This window comes from Anomalospiza imberbis, chromosome 8 (assembly GCF_031753505.1).
Source record: "Anomalospiza imberbis isolate Cuckoo-Finch-1a 21T00152 chromosome 8, ASM3175350v1, whole genome shotgun sequence".
In the NCBI taxonomy this organism is placed as follows: Eukaryota; Metazoa; Chordata; class Aves; order Passeriformes; family Viduidae; genus Anomalospiza; species Anomalospiza imberbis.
The window spans coordinates 22,690,954-22,712,139 of record NC_089688.1 but is presented as its reverse complement, the minus strand read 5'-3'; the positions used below and the strand labels follow the sequence as shown (position 1 = coordinate 22,712,139).

Here is a 21,186-nt window from a genome sequence, read left to right as displayed (position 1 = left end):
CAGATTCTGATGTAATTTGTTGTTCAGCCAATCTGCCCATTTTTAGAAGCAATATTCTTCAGTGGAGAATGCCCTGGTGTTCTCATGTCCCACTTGTTCTTGCCAGAGAAAAAATCCCCTCTGATTTAAAGCTAATAATTACTTTGTCGGTGGCTGTAGGCTGCTGTCTCTGTTGGAAGCTGGGTGAGATGCTGTCTTGAGTCAGCAGCTCAGAGTGACGGTGGACATGGGGAGGTTGTTAAAAGACATCATGTCATCACGTAGTGTGCTGGTGCGGTCTCTCCTAGAATACTGGGTGCAGGTGAGGTCAGTCCCATTCAGGAAAGTTTAGTTTAAGGTGGAAGGGTGGTTAAGATTAACTGGGATTATAAAGAAAACAGTTTGAGTGAGGAAACTGCCAGGTTTAACTTCATTAGCCAAGCAGAGGGAACGCTAGAAGGTGAAAACGATGATGATGCTTTTTCTGATTTATCAGAAATAAGAGCTGCTGGCATTAAATAAAATCTGTAGAAGTAATTTAGAGTATTTTAATTATATAACGTTCACTGAATGGGCATTTAGTTATTGCTCCTTTATAAAGGTAAAGTTATGTTTTCTCTTCAGAAACCAGTTGATTACGGAGTTCTTCAAGCCAGTTTTAAGTCAAGGTAAGTATGTTTTTTTCCTAAGTGGAAGACATTCATATCAATTTTAATTATGTAAGTGTGCAGAATGATAGTCCAATCTCATTCCATTGTGGAGCAGCAACATAATGAGTATAGCTTACCAAATATGTTAAAATGAGCACATTTAATTTTCTTCTAATAATGTAACTGGAAATATCAATTTCCTGTTTAAATTAATTTCTTTAAATAGTGATGTAATTATTATTTCAAGTTCTGTCTCATGCTTAAGCCAGATTGTTTATAACAACTGAAGCTGCATCATGGATCATGTGATTCTTTGCATGGCAGTAGCAAAACTGGATGGTTAAGTTAATTAATTTTGGATTACATGTGAGAGAGAGAGAGAAAATATCAAGTAATACACTATAATAAAGTTTTTTATTTTGCTTTTGTTTTTTTTTTCCCCAATATAGTTTTTGTGAATAATTGGTCTTTTTTCTCCTAGACCATGTCCATAAAGACAGAACTGTGCTGTCCTCACCAGACAAAGGAAATGTAAAAGATGAAGGAATGGGACTGTCAGTCTTACGCACTGAAGGTTTTGAAAGGAATTCTTCTTCTCCAGAGAAGGTCAGAAGGAAAAGATGCCAGACCAAACACCAAATAAGTCCTGTGGTAGGTGTCTTTTGGAAAAGAATTGAGGAAAAGGACAGTGCAAACATGTCAGAGAATGGCAGAGTGTGCAGCGCCCTGGGTTCGTTGTACCCAAAGTTGTGATTCAGAAACTCCTCGTTACTGCAGGGTCTCAGATGCATTCCTTGACCAAAAAGGAAAAGGCTGCCCAGCCAGAGCAGGGAAGAAATGAGAAGTGTCTGGGTGTAAGGAGAGCACCGTTGTCTTATGGAAATAGTTGGGAAGACAAGAATGACTGTATGGATCTCATAGACTCCAGCTCAGACTCTGACAAATGGGTTTCTCCTCCAGAAGCTGATATTTGAAAAGCCTGGGCTGGAAAAATGGCACTGTGAGCACCACATCTCTGATTCCCAGATTTCCCCTCTCTCCTACTGATTCTGCATTTAGGTTGTCACTGGAAGCTCTCTGCAGAGAAAGGGAATGGGAGAAGCAGAAATTGAAACAATCTAAGCCACATCCTCCTAAAGCCGTTTTAAGGAACAAATGTTTTGTATCAGGTGTTTTTAAAAGAGTTATTAAAGGTGGAAATCACTGACCCATTGTGCATATTAATTTTAAAATTTTTAGATTTTTTTTACATTTTACAAGGTAGGATCAGATTCTTGGTGCTGCCTTTTTCAAATGTAACACAAGTTTGTTCTTTTGCTATTCCTTTGTACATTTTAGGTCATGATTGGGTAAGCTGGTTCTTAATCATTTTACAACTAGTGAAAAATCTTGTTTTAAAAGCAGGAGAGATATTCTGGGCTAGATGCAAGCATGGAAATGCAATAGAAATTGTAACTTGAAATTGTATTTTGTAGAAAAAGATGCCTTTATCTTAAATGCCTTATCTTGTGGTTTCTTGTAGCTTAGGGAGCAGACTGGCAAATTTCTGCTATTTAGAAGTTGCAGTTAAGAGCAGTTCAGATTTATGCATTTAAGCCACAGTATTTAGGTAGAGATGGGAGTGGTCCTATTACAAATGTAGTATTTAATTTCAGATCACTTTAAATCTGAAGAAAAAAAATATAGTATGGGTTCTGGAGACATCTGTGCAGCTGTGTTTAAAATTTGTCTTGAAATGAGGTCCATTAACGTATTTCTGGGAGTGTGTGGAACTAAGTCTGTGCTAGGTTCAACATTGGTTTTTAAAAGTATACAATTAACTGTTTTTTTCTCCCTCTGTCTTTATTTTTAGGGAAATGGATGCCATCTAAGAAAAATAATGCCTTTTGGTTCAAGGGAGATTGACTCAGGTATGAGCATTGCTGTTAATATAGAATTAATTAATCAAATTAATCACTTCATGTCTCTTCTTAATGGCTTTTTTTTCTTTGAAATTATGTTTTCTATTTTCTTTTGCTAAAACAATAATTGCTACTGAATAGTCAATATTATTTCTAGTATATGGCAAGTTTGAAGAGCTTTTAAAGTAATTTAGGATTTTAGTGTAAAACACATTGATTTTAACTTAATTAGAATTTGTGATATTTCATTGTCTTAAAACCTTGATCCCAGATTTTTTTTTATGGTTTCTCTTGCATTTTGGATAATTCACATTTTCTGTGGTGGCTAATAAATTGTGCCTTTCAGCTTAATCCAGAAAGAATATTCTTGTTGAACCCACCACTAAAGTTGAGCTGGTATTTTTTTACTTTTTGACCTTTTAACCACATAATTTTGTTCTATGGGTGGTAGAATGGAATCTAAAAAGCTTGAGGTAGGTCAATAGGAAGATAAACTTTAAAAAGGGAAAAAAAAAAGGGGGTCTATGGCTGTGGAAATTCATCAGACTCTTTTCTGCTCTAGTTCTTGTTGACTTAATAACAGAAGTTAGTTTTTAAAATTGAAAGCTGTTACATGTTTTCTTTTTAAAGACAGTTATTGTTACTATTTTGATTTTTTTTAAACATGATAATGGTGTTTTATTTTTTTCTCCAACACTCCATAGATGACCCATCTCAAGCAAGGCTAACACAGGTTTTAGAACATGAGGCATCCTCTCCACATGCATTTAGAACATCAGCTGAGATGGCCTCTGGTGCACCAAAGAGCCCAGGTGTTCCTTCGCACTTCCTTAAGGTGTCCTTTGGGCTATCCAAACCAAGAGACTCTCCTGGGAAAAGAAAACATGCTGCCATGAGTGTGGATGTAGATAGTTCAGATGAATCTGAAGTAAACGACCCTGCTTTTAGTAGATCACCAAAATGCAAAAATTGGAGGTGTGGCTTTGTAAAAAATATCTTTTTAAAGTCTCCTCATGATGATGTTCTGCAGCTCAAGGAGCCTGCTGCCCTGTCTAGACATGATTTGACTCTTTCAGAGGAATTCCTCAACTCGAGCAATGAAAAGGAGAAAAATAATTACTCCAGTGTAGGTTTGTCATCTTCATATTCTGCACACAGTCCTGCTAAAAATAACCACATTTCTGTTGTGGATACCAAAGAGAATCAATTGCAGCTGGCTAACTCATGCTTTTTCTTGGAAAAGTCCCTTCCTTTTTCTCAGGAAAAAAGTACTGTGTTACCTTCTCCTCACCACTTAACACAAACAAAAGGCATGAAATCCCCTCTCCAGGTTGCTGGCTTATCTCAGGTATTGGATGTTAGGAAAGAGCAAGATAAAAGACCAGAAAGACATGAACGGAATAAAGGATACAGTATTCAACCCAGCAACAGTTTTTCAAATACAGTCCAAGAGATTTCTGAAATTACTCCTGATTCCTGTAGAATGGAAATCTCTGGGAAACTTGGACTGTCCTCAGAGACTGGTAAGAGTGTTCCCCCTTCATTGCCTTTGAAAGAGTCTTTCGTGGACAGCAGCCACAAGTCTTCACAACCCTCAGGAGAACTGGAAGTTAAAAGGAATTTTACACACAAGTCCAAGATGAGCAGAAAATGGCAAAGCAGCTCTGAGAGCGAAGATGACCTTTTGGAGTCCATTTTAGATGATGATGATGATGAAGAAGTATTAATGCCACTGCAAAAGATGCTTAGTTCAAGTCTCAAACCACAGGCAAGAACCCTGGAAGACTCCTTTGACAGTGTTTCTCAGGACACTGTAACTCCATTACTGAAGCTTCATGTGAGTTGACTAAAAACCTGAAAAGCACATTCTTTCAAGTATCCTTTTACAGGTGATATTTGCAAGAAAAATAATACAGATTTATTTTTATTACCCCATATTTCAAATTTTAGGAAGATGACATTTTATATAGTAGGTATATACCACCAAAACACAGACAGAGGCCCAGGTGAATGGACACATTTCATACTCAAAAATCAAATTGCCTCCAACCTCACCTGTTCCATCTGGCACATGCAGACAGCAACTTGTTCAGGTGTGCCACAGAACTAATTTCTGCTATTTAGCTCAGTTTTATAAACAGATGACAAGCTGCTCCAGCAGCTTAGATGTCCAGTAGTCTTCTAGTACGTATTCAGCCAGGATGTGTGTGACTGATTGGTAATAGTTACTTTACATTAATTTTAGTCAAAATGTACCAACACTCAGCCACCTCTTGCTGGTTTCATTACACCTATTAAAGCTATAGCAGAGTATAATGAGATAACATATAATCAGCTTCATGTTGTGTTTTTCTATGATTTTCTCCCTTATTCATAATGCATGATAATTCAGAATTATTTTCCTGCAAAATTGCTTACTTTGCTTAAGGGTCTTGTGCTGCTGTACAGTTACAGTATAGTTGGAGCAGGGATTTGCTTGTTACTGTGCTTGTCCTGGGAGTGGCTGAAAGATGGTTTGTGCAGCCAGATTGATTTAACTCTATGCCTTCTGGTTGTTTTTAGGAGTTCTGTTTTTGCTTTTCCCCCACAAAATTAGGAGGCTATGTTTAGAAAATGAGTGCAGTCCAATGTGTTTGTTTTCCTAGTCAGGTAAGATTTTTGAGCTGAAGCTATCTGGAAGAAATTGATGTAGACATTTAGAGATCTGTGTGCTAGACTCCAGTCATATATCATTGACACAGTGATTGTCAGAGGAGTGAGTATGAGTAAGCGTGGTGTTTTCTTTGAGGCTGTATTTCATGGAAGTTGGAAGTATTTTAGGACTTCAAAAAGTTGAGTGAATTCTGATCACAAGGGATAGATGGTGTCTTTGAATCCCTGTGTACAGGGTATTATGGTGATGAATTGGTCTTTGTCTTTAAAAATTAGCTCATTTGTTCAATAAGAGCTTGTCAAATAGGTAGTGATTTTGAAGTTTTATTGTGAAATGATGTTTTAATAGGGAAGGTCCTGCAGTAGGTCTTAGTGTGGCATTCCTGACAGTTGGTACAGGTTGGAAATGGCTGTATTTAAACAAAGAGATTTTGTACTGAGCCTGGCTGGGTTGGAATTAATTTTCTTTATAACAGCTGTGTGGTGCTGTATGTTTCAGACAAAACCAGTGTTGATAACAGATCAATCTTCTACCTATTGTGGAGCACTGCTTGCACAGCATCGAGGTTTTGTCTTCTTCCCATGCTGCCCCATAGAGCAGACAAAAAGCTGGGAGGGAACAGAGCCTGGAAAACATACCCTGGATGACCAAAGGGATCTATTCCATGCCACATGATGTCATGCTCAGCAATCAAAAAACCAAGTGAGGGGATTTGGTCTGGCATGTAGCCATTACTCAGAGTGCCCATTGTTGGGCATCCTTCTGCTTGTCAGGGGTGCTGAGTGACTGCCTTTGAATAGCTTCTTCTTGTCTTGCTTATGCCTTTTCCCTTACTAAACTGCTGTTATCTTAACTCGTGAATTCTCTTGATTTTGCTTTTCTCGCTTTTCACTGCTCTGCACCTCTGGCTGGGGAAATGACCAAGCTGTGTGGTGCTTAGCTGCTGGCTGGGGTCAGCCCATCACTAGTTTCTAGAGTGGAAAACAAACAGCAGAATACCTGTATAAATTCTCTCTTCTGCGGGCAGATGTTGAGCAGCCATAAGTATTTAGTCTGTTCTTATGATTCTGTAATCAAGAGTGTTACAGATCAGATTTGTGTGGTTTCATGTGTATTTCACAATCTCAGCCAACATGACTACCTGATTAATGATTAAGCCTGATAAATGCATGCAGCAAATGCTTGTGGGGCATGTGTGTGACCACAACATTTGGCTGGCCTGTTCCTGATATAATTAATGGCCAAGTTGGACAAAACAGTTAAGAACTGTCCCAACATTTCCATGACCATGGTTTTAGTGTGTACCCACATTCTTCTCTTGTAAGAAAAGGCGTGTGTGTACCTTGGAATAAAGTTTTGATTCCCTGTTTGTTCAACAGTTACTTGGCAAATATTAACCAAATATAAAATAAGCTAAGAAGTCTTGCAGATTTCCCACACAAAGACATGCTGCTTGTTACATTTAAGAGATTGACTGAATACCAGGGTGGTGTCAGAAGAGCTATGCTTGTCCAAAGAATGGAATCATGGCCATAAAAGTTTTCAAATCTGTTGTCTGCTACAAGCTGAATAAAAGACTGGCTACTGAAAAACAAGCCACTAGCAAAATTTGTTAAAATTTTTTTTGTTGTTCTATTTATTAGCTCCTTAATTTGGTTTTGTACTGGGATTTTGATTGGAAGTTTTGTTTTGTTTGATTTATTTAGAAGTCATTTAGCAAACACTGGAATTTTGCCCTCTAGGGACTCTGAAAGTAAAAGAACTGAGTAATTTTTGGAGGTTCTTGTCTCATGTACAAAAATGGGGAGTCCCATGGTCTCAGTGGATGATGATAATAGCAGAGTTGTGAGGTAAAAGGCTTCTGATGGTAATGCTCTTTGTGAAGGCTAGCTGAAGGTCAGCCCCAGACATGCAGAGACTTGCTTCACTGCTCAGATCCACTGTGAAGCAGTTATTTCTGAATTAGTCATTGAGAAAGATTTGACCATTATGTAAAATTGTCAAGGGACTGAGAAACCTAAACTGACAATCATCCTGTTTTGCAGGGTCTCCTTTAGGTTTATATCTGCATGTAAAATATCATTAGAATTGGAAGAAGTTTCTCTTTTGATTATTGTCTAATAATGAATTGATGGCCTATGGTATTTTTAAAAGTGTCTTACTATTTAATTTACAGCTTTCTAAAACTCCTGTTATAAGCAAGGTGTCATATGTGAACAGCATAGATCATCTCTTGAAGGAGAAAGAAGAATCTAGAAGGTTTGTTTCTTAAAGCTGGTTTGAAAAATGCGGGATGGTGTTGTAGAAGCTTGGATTTGCCTTGTCTCCCCAGAACTGATGGAGTTTGATTATCAGCAAGCTAAGTTTTACCTGCTGATGCCACCAACATGCAACTGAACTGACAGGACCTACAAGTGTTGCTTAAATGGTAAAAGGTGAATGACAGGCTCCTTCCAGGCAACAAGGAATGATTTGTGATTCATCTGTTTACCCCTGAAGAGCCAGGCTAAATTTACTGATGTCTTCGTTTTAGGTCACTGAGCCAGCTAGCAGCTGCTGGTCAGGCATGAAATAGAAATATTTATGTAGACTGACTGTACTAGTTTTTTCAAAGGCATTTGTAGCTCAGTATTGGTTGCCAAAATTCGCAGGCTATTGGTGTCTGAGTAGTTACACAGGTCAGTGAACAGAACTAATGAGTATTCTTACAAGAGATCTTTTGTGTAGGAAGTGAAATGTGGTTTATGTGCTAATGGCCAGTGATGGTGATGAGTATATGTGTTTAACTGCTTAAGTGATTAACTGTTTTGATTAAAGAATTTGACCCTGGTAACTCTGGGCTGACTGCCCATGGAGTAGCAGATACTTCTGTAACTAATAGTGTTTAACAAATAAAATACTTGTTTGGTGCTTAGAAAAAAGTAAACATTCAGCCACAAGATTGAAAGTTTTGTGCAATTACAAAAACTTTATCAGAAGTTGGTTGAGTATTTGTGTCTGACAAACCAATGCTGATTGTGCTGCTGGAAATTCATTAGGTTCTGGGAAACACTCACTTTGTGTCTTGGAATAGCAAGATGGTTGGGTTTTCCACAGATGCAATGTCTCACATGGTTTTGCCTTGTGTAAATGGCTCCTGTCTCCAGGGTTCACATTCAGGGCTTGGAATCTGTTGATTTTGTTGTAAATATTAAATGGTGATGATATGCTCTGCTGCTGTTATTTCAGGTTAGAGGAAATAGTGAAACAGTTACAGGAAGACATAGAAAGAGAGGACAATGCTTCAGATGGAGAAAAAGAGGACAATACCAGTGCAGATGATCTCTTGGAAGAACACAGGTCCTTGCAACTCCCAAACCAATGAAATCTTGACCTCTGCTTTTCTAGCCTTTTTCTCCCTAACCTCTCTCCGTTTCCAGCAATTGTCAATATGTTTAATGAGAACCATATTAAAATCTTTTGGGGTTGGGTGGATTTCCTTCGGTGCAACTGTATTGTAACAATTCAGCATTCACATTTGTTACCTGCAAATAACTTTCTGAAGCAGCAAATAGCTTCTCAGTGTTTGAATTGATAAAAGAAATTTTGAATTTTACAGGGCGTTTATAAAGAGATTTTCAGTAGCAACTTATGTCATACCTGACAAACACCCTGGAGAAGATTTATTTGATTTATCAGCTGCTGGGAAAATCTTCACTCAACATGACCTTGACTTGAGGAATTTTCACTTAGTCCCTCAAAATCATATAGAATATCTGCTTCTGAAGTAAGAATATGCTCTTCACTTTACTGTGTTTACTTGAACAATTTTCATGTTATTTTTAGCAGTTTTAAGGTACAGTTTAATCTTTGCATGCAAATGAGCTCTGTCTTAGTAACTAAGCAAGACTAGTTCCCTTTCCTTGGAATTTTCCTTTCTGGATTAGCTTTACAGAACAATAATTTGTAATTTGAAGCTTCCTTCTTTCTTCCTCTGGAATTCTTGAAAAACCTCTTAAATGAGACATGAGGAAAAACAGCTCTTCTGGACTCTTCCATATTTCTGCTGCACTGGGCTATCGTTGATAACCTTACCAGTTTGTGGGAGACAAAAGCAGAAGTGAAATGTTATAATGAACACAAGCTTAACCATGTGCAGACTGAAAGACCTCTGTGGTTACCTATTTGTGACCTTCTAGTGTTACATTATGTCTGCTGAAAGACTTTTAGTGCTTCCATCCTGGATGGGCCTGGCGCTTGGGGCTCCATCTGATGGGGATTGCAGAGGCTCAGGATCTCTGACATCTGTTAGATTCAGTCACTGAGCCACCAGTGTGTCTGTGTGTACATAAACAACTGCTCTGTAACCCACAGGCATTTCTGCTCTGTATTTATGAAGCTGTCACACTACAAATAGCTGGACAAATACTTGCCTAATGCCACAGGTGTAAATCCTGAAAATTTCTGGTTATTTAGTTTGGTATTTTATTTCAAACACTCATTGGAGGAACTGAGAGAATTCAGTTGCTCTTAAAGGATTTTATACACATGTGTATGTGTGGTTGTGGGGGTGAAGAGGAGGAGAATGACTTTTCATCTCTTGAGGAAGTGGTATTTGTGATACACTCCTTTGGCTTCAGGCCTTTCTATTAATGTTTTGAAGATCACAAGGGTATGAGCTTCAAAAGCATCTTGTAAATCAGTTACTGGAGGAATGAGAATTAAACTGATCATCCCTTGCAGAAGGCAATTATGATTTAATTGCTTATGCATTCAGCCCAGTTGGCACTGCTGGCATGGACTGGCTGCCCAGTTGGCACATGGAGGTCTTACCAGGCAGGCACAGGGTATAAGTACGAGTTGGGACACAGATCTCTTGACAGAGTTACCTGATTTAGTAGATAGAGAGAACAGAGGAGACTAAAGAAAGGTATGTGAGAAATTGGATATCTTTAATTCAGCTGCTTATGCCATCCCTAACTTTCTAAAGAAGAATCATAGAATATCCTGAGTTGGAAGGGATCCACAAGGATCAGCAAGTCCAGCTCTTAAGGGAGTGGTCCATGTGGGATTTAAACCCATGAAGTTGGTGTTACCAGCACCCTGCTCTGACCAACTGAACTCATCCTGGTGACTAAAGCTCCACTAATTCAGTAATAGCAATGGCACACTTTGTTATTCCAACAGCTACTGTTTGCACCCCACACATTTGCACAGTGAGATTAGGCTGTGGGATTTTAATTGCATTAGTTTGCTCTCCAGACCCTTAATTTAAAAGGCAAGTTTAAAAATTTTGAAAACAATATTTTTTCTCTTATTCTGAAAATGTTGGTAAAAGTCATTGGACAGTTAAAAATCTTACTTAATAGTCTCATTGAGCATAGCAAGCTGTCTGTGTAGTGAGGCATAGTGGTTCATAGTACAATAGTGTAAATCAGTATTTGTTTGAAACTATTATTCCCTAACAGTGCAGATGTTTCCAGACTGTGTAGTATGGCTTTATAGAGAGAAAGATATTTGTTCTTAAGGACATTTGTAAAGTTGATTGCTCTTAAAAATCAAGGCTTGATTACTATGACATTTTTTATAACTAATAGCATAACATCTGTTTTGCATATTCAGATCTTCCTTTGCTGTTGATCATGATCTGAGGGGTGAAGAAGTTCTTTTGTTGTTGTGAAAGTGACAATGCAACCACTAATCAATTTTCATCCTCTTTCCTTGCCCCCATTTTTCTCTTACAGTTCTAGTGTAACACAGCAGCTTTTTTTAGTTGTTAATGGCTTTCTAAGTTCTGCTTACCATGATACATTGTGTCCCAAACCAATTCTGAAGTGGCTGTTCCAGGTAAGTCTGTGCTATTCATGCAGTTATCATAACTCTGTACATGTGTAACATTTTTCTGGAAGCCAGTTGAAGAAGTTTGTGAATTTGTTCCATTACCAACTTTTAAATCAGATATTATTTTTTCCCCCTCGGTTTTGATTTGTTATCCCTTCTGAAATACTTTGATTGTCATTAGGGGTAAAACAATTGAAAGCCTTTTCTCCACACTGAGTGAATGCAAAGCTGCATGTCCATGTTCATATATGCTACTGCATTGAAAAAGGACACAGTAAGTGAGGAGAGGTGCTGTGGGCCAAATCATGAGCAAATGCTAATCTTATTTCCTTTGACTCTTAGAAAAACAAATCATGCTGCAGTACGTAAAAGTGCAAAAGTACCATTTTCTACGTATATCATCATCTAAATCATCAGTGATACCAGCATTATCAGATAATTTTCATTTGGAAAAGGTAGCTCATGGCTCAGGAACAAGCCTGGAGTCATTCTCAAAGGAAGTGTGGTGACCCTGTCCTTTCAAGAGATCTGTCTCAGTGTCTGAATCACCAGGAATTTACACAGTGCTGTTACTCATAAAAATGCCTCCCTCCAGTCTCCATTCTGTTATTAATTGCCACAGGCTAATTGCACCTGAAACAAAAAAGAAATCTGGACCACCTGGGAAATTGCAGCTTCAGTCTGTTGACTGGCTTTCTACATTTGCCAAAAGCAAAACATTTTGCTCTTCCATGTCCTTCCCTCCAGCCAGTTAAAAAATTGCTTTCCCCTTTTCCTTGAGCTCTGGTGTTCCACTAATAAGGAGGAAGTGTGAGCCAATTGAGATCACTTACAGGGCAGGAAACTGTCCAGCACTTGGGGGAGAAAAAGAAGTTTTTGTTGGGCCAGTAAAGTGCTCCAAGAAACCTGAACTGCGCTTCATAGTAATGTTTTTGTAGTTAAGAGTTATGTGAAAAACTAAGAATTCATTGTTTGGGTTTAGTATTGCACATGTCCAACTTGTCTGTGACTGGAAAAGGGTGTAGTTGACTCTGTTGCCTTCACTCCTGCTCAGGGAGCTCAATCTGATCTGAGATACAAATAGGTTCCAAAGGAGTATGTGATTCTTTCTATTCTCTTAACCCTCAGACCTTGTTTATAAATCAACACGGGGTTACAGCATTCTGATACTGTAAATAATTAACTTTACAGTATTCATATAATTTTTTGCACTGCTTGAAATAATCAGTGTTCACAGTATTCTGTTCTCATTGGTGTATCTTGCTTTAGAGGCTTTGGGGTTAGTTTTTTTTTGTTTGTTTTTTAATCTGTTACTGATTTTACTCTGGGAAGTTTGGTGTTGGAAGTTTTGTGTTTGAAGTTTTGTTCTGGTTTGATGTGGATTTTTTTCTAATTAAAATAAGACTGATGTTATTATGCAGCTTGGTTTTTGATGCATAGCTTCTTCTCTCTTCACAGATGATGTCTATTCATCCTGACTATTGTGTTTCCACCAAGATCTTAGACAGATTGATGAAGCTATCACTAAAAACCTGTAAGTATTTGAAGGATGGAAAACTGACCACCTGAGTGAAAGCACTTTTCCTCTCTTCAGTTTAGAAAAGTGTTAGTGAGGAAGTAAAAGACACTAGTTCTGTTGGGTGATTTTGACTTGAATTTAGGCCCTATTTTTACTAATGTAATGTAGAAATGCTGGGAGCTGACCTTCACCAAGTGTGTGCAGCCTGTATCACAGTGTGATCCTGGCACATACCTCAAAGTAGTGCATCCAGTTCAGAGCCTTTTAAACTCACTCCCGGTATTTCACAAATAGAATTGTCCTGAACAGAAGCTCAGTCTGCTCAAGCGTTTGCCTTCCTTTCCATCTTTTACTTTGGATGATGCAGACATTTGTAGCTTAAGGATTACAAGATGTTTTTCACATTGTCATTCCCAGTATGTAGCACTTCATGGTTTATTTTCCAGATAAATGGCAAAAATGAAGTGAATCATACACCTGCACAGAAACGCTTTGAAGGATCTGCTTCAGCCCACAGTGCTGCTAATGTCTTCTGTGTTTTGTCTTCTTCCTTTGTCTGTACTCAAATATTTCTCCACTACAAGTTCCTTTGTATGTTTCCCCATGTCTTCATTCAGATCCATCACAAGTGACATTCATTTAAGAATGTCACCAGTTAACATTGCTAAAGTAATGTGGTTCTATTGGAGTATTTGCTCAGGCCTGAGCATATTTTAATGCCCGTATTTTAATTAGAGTTTGAAATCAGAGGGAATGTAGCCTCCTTTATTTTATGCCTTGATGGCATTAGGCTCAATTGTAAATGAACAGTTCAAGATAATGAATGAGCATTCAAACAATTAAGGCTAGGAGTTCCTTGTTTACCACTTCTGTTCCAGAAACTTTGCCTGTTTTCAAATCTTTCTTAGCTTCTCTTCTAGTCCCACTGTGATAACACCCTCTTACCTTTGCCTACACAGGCAGTAATTTAGGTGTTCTCTTGAACACCTTGTTGCTTGTTCTGCTGTTTGTGATGAAAGAGAACTATGATAGAAAATGGGTGGAACTTGAAAGTAATTGACCTGTTATGTAGGCAAGATGTTTCCCTAGTGTAAAATACTGTATTAGACTTTTTTCCTCCCTCCTTGTTCTGAAAATAAGCTTTCTGTTTAATGTACTGATGCCTCTGAGATGAGAGCTGGTAGAATTGATGCAAACTGCTAAGCTTATTTGTTTCCCTTAAAAGGAATTAATGCTAAGACCTAAAACTAATCCATTCCATGTCTTTTATTTGTAGCTCACATCAATGATGAGCAATTTAAACCATGGATTCCTTCAATAGCTGATATATCAGTTGTTTTTGTCAACATGGGTGTTGGGTTCAGATCTCTCTTTCCATTGCAACATCTTCAACCCCCCTTCAACGAGCATGATATTTTGTAAGTGTTTTCCTTTGGATACTTTTTGCCTAGATCCTATGAAAGGAAGTTTTTTGCTTAGATGTAGAATCAGAAGTTTCTTCTTTATTTCCTTTCCCATACTCTCTAAGTTCTTGGCTCAGGTCTCAGTAAGAATTAATAACCCTGGGATACAAACAATGCCTTCTAGGAAAGGATTCAGCAAACCAGAGCATTGTCCTTTGTCCTGCATCTTCCTAATGAAGGCTTGCAGGAAGATGGCCTAAATAGCTGGGCAAAGTAATTGGCTATAAGTTGAGTTAGATGTGTGTGTTAGATGCTCTGGAACTGAGGATTGTTTTGATCTGAAGGCATTTTGATACATGCAGGATTTTTTTTGTTCAGTTTGATGTCAATTAGCCTTTGTGGGCTTTTGAATTGTTCATTTTTTGCTCAGATTGTGTTTCTTCTATTAGAAGTCAGGTGCAAGAAACAGTGAGTCAACAACAGCCAAGAGGAGATGTAGCCATTGCCAGTCCAGCATTCCCCAGTCTACTTGAAAACAATTTAATTAATGTGATTAAGGTGAGAAAACTCCAAGGTTTTTGTGGGTTGGGTTTCTTTTTGTGTGTGTGTTTTCTTTTGGGAGGGAGGATAGGGTTTGCAATCAAGTCCCGAGCATGTGTTTGAGTAGATGCTGTTCTGGGACTTCAGCTTCACATTGAGAAGAGTTTATTGCTTCCATTGGCTAAACTCACAACTGCAGAGTTTTTCTGCCTCCCTTTCACAGCTGTGGCACTTTATGGAACATCTTGGCTCCCTCACATAGAAGAAACTATCCACTGATTTCCATTTTCAGTATTACTGGAGTATTTGGAAAATATTTTGGCCTTTCCTTCAATTAAAGGAGGATTATCTATGTAGTAAAGAGGCTCTTTCCTGCTCCAGTAGTGCCTGGGCAATATTGCCATTGCTCAAAAAAATGAGTCTCCAGCAGGTATTAAAATAAAAGAGCAGTGTTGCTGGGAGCTGGGGAACTGTTAGTAGACAAGTGTTGCCAAAACAGTACATCATTTGAGGTACATTTTAATGTGAGTGTGGAAAAGTTAAGTTCTCATCATGCTTCAAAATAAGCTAAAATAATTCTATATTTTAATGCTTTGTATTTCTTTTAAAGTTTCTAGTTTTCTGTACATCAGTAATTCACGATGGATATACTGACCAAGAAATATGGCTGCTGCTTATATTGCTATTTAAAATAAGCTTGGAGAAACAGTTAAAACCTTTCCTGATAGATTTTCAGTGCCTTTTTTTCAAGCTTCTGATGAATATAAAAGACTGGGATACAAAGGTAACTTCATACATTTATTGATTTGTGAAACTGCAACTTCTGTTTTGAAGTTTTCTTTTTTGGAATATCAGAAAAGTACTGGCTGAAAATGTGATATAGAATTTTCAATAATAGTACATACAATAACATGAAAAATTCAAAGCTTTGTGTTTGTGTGAGATTTAGGAAGTGGGTGGGTTTTTGTTGCATGACATTGAGTTGCCTGTCCTCTTCTACAAGAGTTTGTTTATCTTAAGTGTGCTAAAATAGCTGTATGTTTAAAATGGCAATCTGAAAGAATGAAGAAATTATTGCACTGTGCTGGTAAGCTGTCATTAAAAATATTCTGATCTCAACTACGCTACTTTAAATTGTATTTAGCAGACTCACCTCCTGGTGCAGCACAGAAGTTTTTTAATGTACGTCATCTCTTCTTAGATCAGTTCTTTTATCAATTATGCTGCCTGTGTTTCTAGGGAGTAGGTGTGTGCCTCTTTGCAAATAAAGCAAACAGCCCTTCTTCAGTTTCAGGATGTTTTGTTGTTCTTTTGAAGATGCCTGAGCTGTGCCTGTCAGTGAGTGAACTCTCCAGTAATCCCCATAACCTCCTGTGGCTCGTTCAGCTCGTGCCCAGCTGCATCGCGCGTGGACGGTAATGATGCTGTCATGTCAGAAATACATAGATCATTAACAGCTGGTTAATTGTGTAAGCTCAAAGTCTGAAAAAGGCAATATTTATTACGTGACACTTAAAAGAAAAAAAGGGATTTGTGTTCTCATATGTTACAGATATATGTGCAATTCTTGGTGTGCATGTATAGCTTCCTGATCACCTCTGCTGTGGAGAGGGGTTGTTAAATCTTTTATGTAGTTTCTGGGCTGTGGATCCTTGGTGCCCTGTGGCAAAGGAAGGCTTAGCTTCAGGTTCTGACATGCATCGCTCCAATTCTTGTCTGAGTGACCAAAATTTAAATTTTTTTTAGGTGATTCATGTCTGAGTTCTGTATCATTGAAATTAGTAAATTATGATGTAACTGAGTGAGCAGAATTAGGTCATGAACATCAGGCTTGGAGACAAGTATCTAGCATTGTTTACTTGTGCAGAAGCTGAGCTGCAATGAGATTAAGGATGCTTCTGTTTTACTAGCCTACTTACTGGTATAGCACCTATATTCAGAAAATCCAGTTTAATAGTTGCAGGCAAGTTTGTCCAGGGAAGATATGCATAGCCTCACATAGTTTGTAGAAACTGTGGGTTGGAAAAATTCTAAGGGAAATATTTCTTTTATTGTTTTTCAGGGAAGTAAAAAGACGCCTTAGCCTACTGATAATTGCAAAATTTCTTCATAAAAAGCATGTAGAAATACCTGATGACATTGACAAGCAGGTACTGCTTACATGTGTTGTCTTTGTAGAATTTGGAAGTTTAGAAAACATAAATACTGTATGCTTGTGTTTTATGTCTTAATATTGCAAGCCTGTTTTCAAGAATCTTGCTAAATGACCAATTAATAATTTTCTGTTTAGATTGGTATTAGAAGTGTATTTGCACATGTGTGTAATCTGCACGTTCTGCAGCTTGTGCTTGTTTATATGCCTAAACATTAGTTTTGGACATTGGTAAGAGGTCTTCACTTCTTTAAGTCTTCCTTATGTAATCATGTGGAGACACACTGTTTTCATTGGTTTGATCTTTTATTGAGAAAGTGTACAGACACTGGAGTCTGTGAATAGTTAAAAATTACTCAAAGCATGAAAACTTCATTTTTAATTAAAAATCCCTTTTCTGTTCTTGTTCCAATGGATAAGTAATATTGTAGTGGCACTCAGATTCCAATTTTCTGTTGTTAGTAAATCAGTCCAATTTGTTAATGCTCGTTTCTGTAGATGTTTCTTCTGCATCACTTTCTGGTGTGTATGAAACCTTCTTATCTACTGAAGAAGATGAGAGAGATGAGAAAAGGGCAGAAAGAGCACAAAGATGATGAAGTTCATGCAGAACTAGAACATGAGGTATATAGCCAATAGTGCTTTTTTGCTTTTGTTTTTTATGCATCTTTTTAATATTTTATATATAATATTGTATATTTTATGCAATTTGGGGAATGTTTCTTTTACTTTTTAACAGTTCCGTGTGTGGAACTGTAAATACACTGTTTTGTTACTGTTCATCTTTGAAATATTACTAGTTTTGCTTATAGTCATGGAGGAAAGAAAGGTGCATATTGTGGAGGAACCTGTATTGAGTTGTTTTACAAATGGGGAAATGGTCAGATTTTCTGAAGCCACAGGGAAGTCTTGAGTCTACTTCTGTAATCAGAACAGTCTTCCCTCCCTTCTGATGTAATCAGTGAAAACTGTTGGTGCTGAGCCAAACCTTCACCTTCAGGCTTCAGAAGAAGATTTGTGAATCTTTTATCAATATCTTCTCACAAACAAGTGTTAAAAAGATTTAGTATTTCCATCCAAAAATTGAATATTGGTTTGGTTATTTGAGTGGTTATCATGGAGTCTCTCAGCAAGTGTTCTGACCTGGGGGTAGATGATGGGAACATAAAGCCAACTGCAGAATGTAATTTTCAGTTCTTAAAACCACATTTTTATGGGTTACTTATGTTATTTAAACCAGTATAATACTGGTTTAAAATGTTTCTAATATGTGAATATCCTGTTTCAAATTAGTTACTTAGGCAGATACAGTGATATACTTGTCCATTGGCCTGGCTGTTGGAGGATTCATTCCAGAAAGCAGAGATGGTTACTGTCTAGATGTGAAGAGTTAAAATCATGGTGCTTTCACTGCTAAGGCTCTTTTGATTTCTCTCCAGGTGTACTACCTAATCTATGTCCTCCTTCATCTAGTCAGTGAAGCCAGTTGCCTTGATGTTGTAAATTCCAGTCAAAGGGTAAGTAACCTTAGTGGCTAGACCTGTAGATTTTAAAATGTTGTTTATCATGCACATTTAGTCTTCTTTGGTAAGAGCTATCAAGAGCACTGGGGGAAGCTTTTGCCCTGGGCAAGGTAAATGCAGAAGAACTTCTGTGTGTTTACTGCAGAGAAAACTCACTTTGTGTTTCTGTGAATGGAGCTACCTCCAGACATAAGGCTGTGAAAGAGCAGGCATTTGTTGTGTTAATCTTTCTCAGAAAGTATCCGGAGATGAACTTAACAGAGAAATTCTAAGTCAAATGATTTGCTCAACTTCGGAAGTAAGTTTGAAATTTTTCAGTCTGGGAGAAAACCACTTCAGAAATATCCAGTAAAATATTTTCAAGCACGTTTCAGTTTCCTGTGCTGGAGTGCAGCAAGTGAAAGCAGGGGACTGTAGCTTTTCTCTGTAGTGGCAGTTCCTTTTTGCCATGTGATGTGAACGTTTTGTAAATAATTGTCTGCTTAGCCTTTCAGTATTTCTATTCAGATTTCTGTGATCATTTGCTGGGAGTTGCTTGCTGCAAGGTGTCTGTGTAAACCTTCTGCCCTGAGGAGTCACTCTTGGCTAGACTTGTGCAAAATCAATCTTAACTATTTCATTTCTGCCCCTCTTCCGGTTAGAGAGGATAAATTGTGGTGGCCTTGAGACACCAGAAAATATTTATAAATAGAATTTTAGCATGTCTCACCTGTTCTGCAGAGTGGAGCCTCTTGGCAGCTGTTCAGTGAGAGATTGAAAACAAGAATTTTATGAAGAAATTAACAGAATATGAAAGACCTTGGGAGTCATTATCGGGAGATCCTGAAGTGCAAAACTGCTTTATTAAAGTAATCAGAAATTTAGAGAAAATAAAAGACCAGCGCATAAAACCGTGGATATATTTTACCTGCTCAGCCAATTCCTACAAAAGAAATTACCCGAGTCATCATTACTTAAAAAGGTTATTTTCAGCTATTGTAACTTCAGGATTTTTTTGCTGGTAAAAGATGTGAATGGCACTGCACTGTGTTTGCTATTTTGGAGGCAGAAAGGATTTGTAAATTAGTTAGTTGGAACTTCAGAATTCGTGTTGTATAGCTCAGCTATACCTTGAAGCTGCTTTTAAAAACACTTAGACTTGCTTTACCAGGAGCATGCCAGATAGAGGATCTTGCAATGTAATCTTTTCTTTCTTTTCCCTTTCTTAACTGTGTATTTCTGAGAGAAATTCAAACCTAAGCATGTCATTTTTAAATTGATAGAATATTTAAATAAAGCCTGTAGTTTTGACATGGAGGAATTAATAGCTGTACACTTTTGTCTTTATTTAGCAACACTTACTGAAGCTTTGTCGTGCCTTAGATAAGCACGTGAAAGGTGATATTAGGGAAGATGCAAGAATGTTTCATCAGTCTACGGTAAGATGCAAAGCTTGATTTTTCTGTTTTGTTTTGAGGTGGTTTTTAGTGTTTGTGATGCATGTTGTTCCCTCATCTCAGCCTTGGAAGTTCTAGGAGCTCCTCATGGGCTTGGGGGTTTTTTCCTGGTTGTTTTTTTTTTTTTTTCTATCTGCATCATGTTTTTGCATGGGGATAAATACATGCCCATTTAAATTCACTGAGAATACTCCTTATGCTAACAATGGGACTCTTAACAGCTCTGAAATGTGCCTGATCATCCCTTTAGCCAGGCATCTCCACAGAGCTGCTCTGTTTCTCTTTGTGGCAGTCACTGGTAGCTGACTCCAATTGTAAGAGCAGAGCCTACCTGCCGGGCAGGATAGAGAGGACTGAAAAAGTTGCCTGTCTTGCACGAGTCTCCATTTTATTTTTCAAATGAATGAATGAATTAAAAATGCTTTGGATTTAAGCCAACTGTATGTGACATAGCATCAAGCTTGGACAGCTGCCTTTTGTTTGCTTTGTTGTGTGAGCCTTACATCTGGTAGTCCTAATTTTGTGACCTTCATGTTTGGCATGCTGTTGTAACAAACCAAGTCAGCTCAGTGCTAAAGTCATCAGCCCCAGTTTTGAAAAGCCTTGGCTTCTCCAGCTTTAAATCAGACATGTGTAGTGCTTCCTTACCTCTCAAAAACATTCTTCTTTTCTTACTCAGACAGATTAGTGGAAAATGGATCCTTTTAACAAGTTAATTGCTCTTGCCTTGATGTAGTGTCTCTGGTTGCTTTCACTTCTGTTTCTATTTGTCTTCGCACTGAGAGGGGAAAATCTCACTCTGGTTTCTCCATTGCTTCATTTGTGTAATACTGCAGTAACTTCTAGAGGATGCCACTGTACTGGGTTTTAACACAGCATATGAAGCAAGTCTCAGTGTGAATGGCTTGGATTAAACACCTGCTTGTGATTGGTTATGAAAAAGCACAGTTTTATGTACAAGGAATTTGTTTCAGAAGTAGCCCCTGCTGCATCGTTGGCTTTTGTGGCCACAGTTGCACCTGTTCTAGGTACAGTCAGACTTGTGTGACAAACCTCATTTCCCAGGGATGAGGTGGTGTTTGGAGGCCAGAGGTTTGCATGATAATTCCAGACATTCAACCTGAGGAGTCATGTGCCTCTAATGTTTGTGGAGTGCATGACTTTAAATTCAGTCATGAGTTACGGGGATCTGAAGTTGAGGTGATGATACTTGGTGACAATAAAATCCTTCCTTTCCAGTAAACCTTGTATATTGTGTTATCTGTTTATTTTTGAGTTTGAAGCTGTGAAGGGGAACACAGGGTATGATTTTGTCTTTTTAAACAAAAATGGCTAAATTAATCAGTGTGAATTTGCAGGTAAAAGGCTTGGCTGCTAGGATATATGGGAAATGGCAGATCGTGATACAAACCACTCGGCTTACTCAGGTACTGTAATGAAACTTCTCTTTCCTCATTGTGGGGTGCATTTAACTCAGATTTTAGTACTTGGAAAAGGCAAATCCTTTTCAAGAGATTTTGTATATAAATGGCATGTCTGTGGAATGTATTAGATGTATTAGAATGGATTTTAATTAAAATTCTTACTTTGCTGGCTTCAATAAAAGCAGC

The 21,186-nt window shown here is 37.9% G+C and overlaps 1 protein-coding gene across 3 annotated transcripts in view; it reads left to right on the top strand.

The window, feature by feature from the left end:
• Positions 1–21,186, top strand: part of SLF2 (SMC5-SMC6 complex localization factor 2) — a 62,447-nt gene that overhangs the window by 38,982 nt on the left and 2,279 nt on the right. For 2 of the 3 annotated variants that reach the window (XM_068197920.1, XM_068197919.1), the window contains exons 2-19: positions 604–647; positions 1,126–1,280; positions 2,482–2,539; positions 3,235–4,367; positions 7,360–7,442; positions 8,412–8,522; positions 8,782–8,949; positions 10,907–11,009; positions 12,462–12,537; positions 13,799–13,940; positions 14,375–14,483; positions 15,076–15,249; positions 15,783–15,880; positions 16,528–16,615; positions 17,116–17,241; positions 18,057–18,134; positions 19,472–19,558; positions 20,935–21,003. In XM_068197920.1, coding sequence (XP_068054021.1) covers positions 604–647; positions 1,126–1,280; positions 2,482–2,539; positions 3,235–4,367; positions 7,360–7,442; positions 8,412–8,522; positions 8,782–8,949; positions 10,907–11,009; positions 12,462–12,537; positions 13,799–13,940; positions 14,375–14,483; positions 15,076–15,249; positions 15,783–15,880; positions 16,528–16,615; positions 17,116–17,241; positions 18,057–18,134; positions 19,472–19,558; positions 20,935–21,003 — 2,902 coding nt within the window. Of the gene's footprint in view, positions 1–603; positions 648–1,125; positions 1,281–2,481; positions 2,540–3,234; positions 4,368–7,359; positions 7,443–8,411; positions 8,523–8,781; positions 8,950–10,906; positions 11,010–12,461; positions 12,538–13,798; positions 13,941–14,374; positions 14,484–15,075; positions 15,250–15,753; positions 15,881–16,527; positions 16,616–17,115; positions 17,242–18,056; positions 18,135–19,471; positions 19,559–20,934; positions 21,004–21,186 lie in introns of those variants that run through there. The other variant, XM_068197921.1, reaches the window with a different exon arrangement.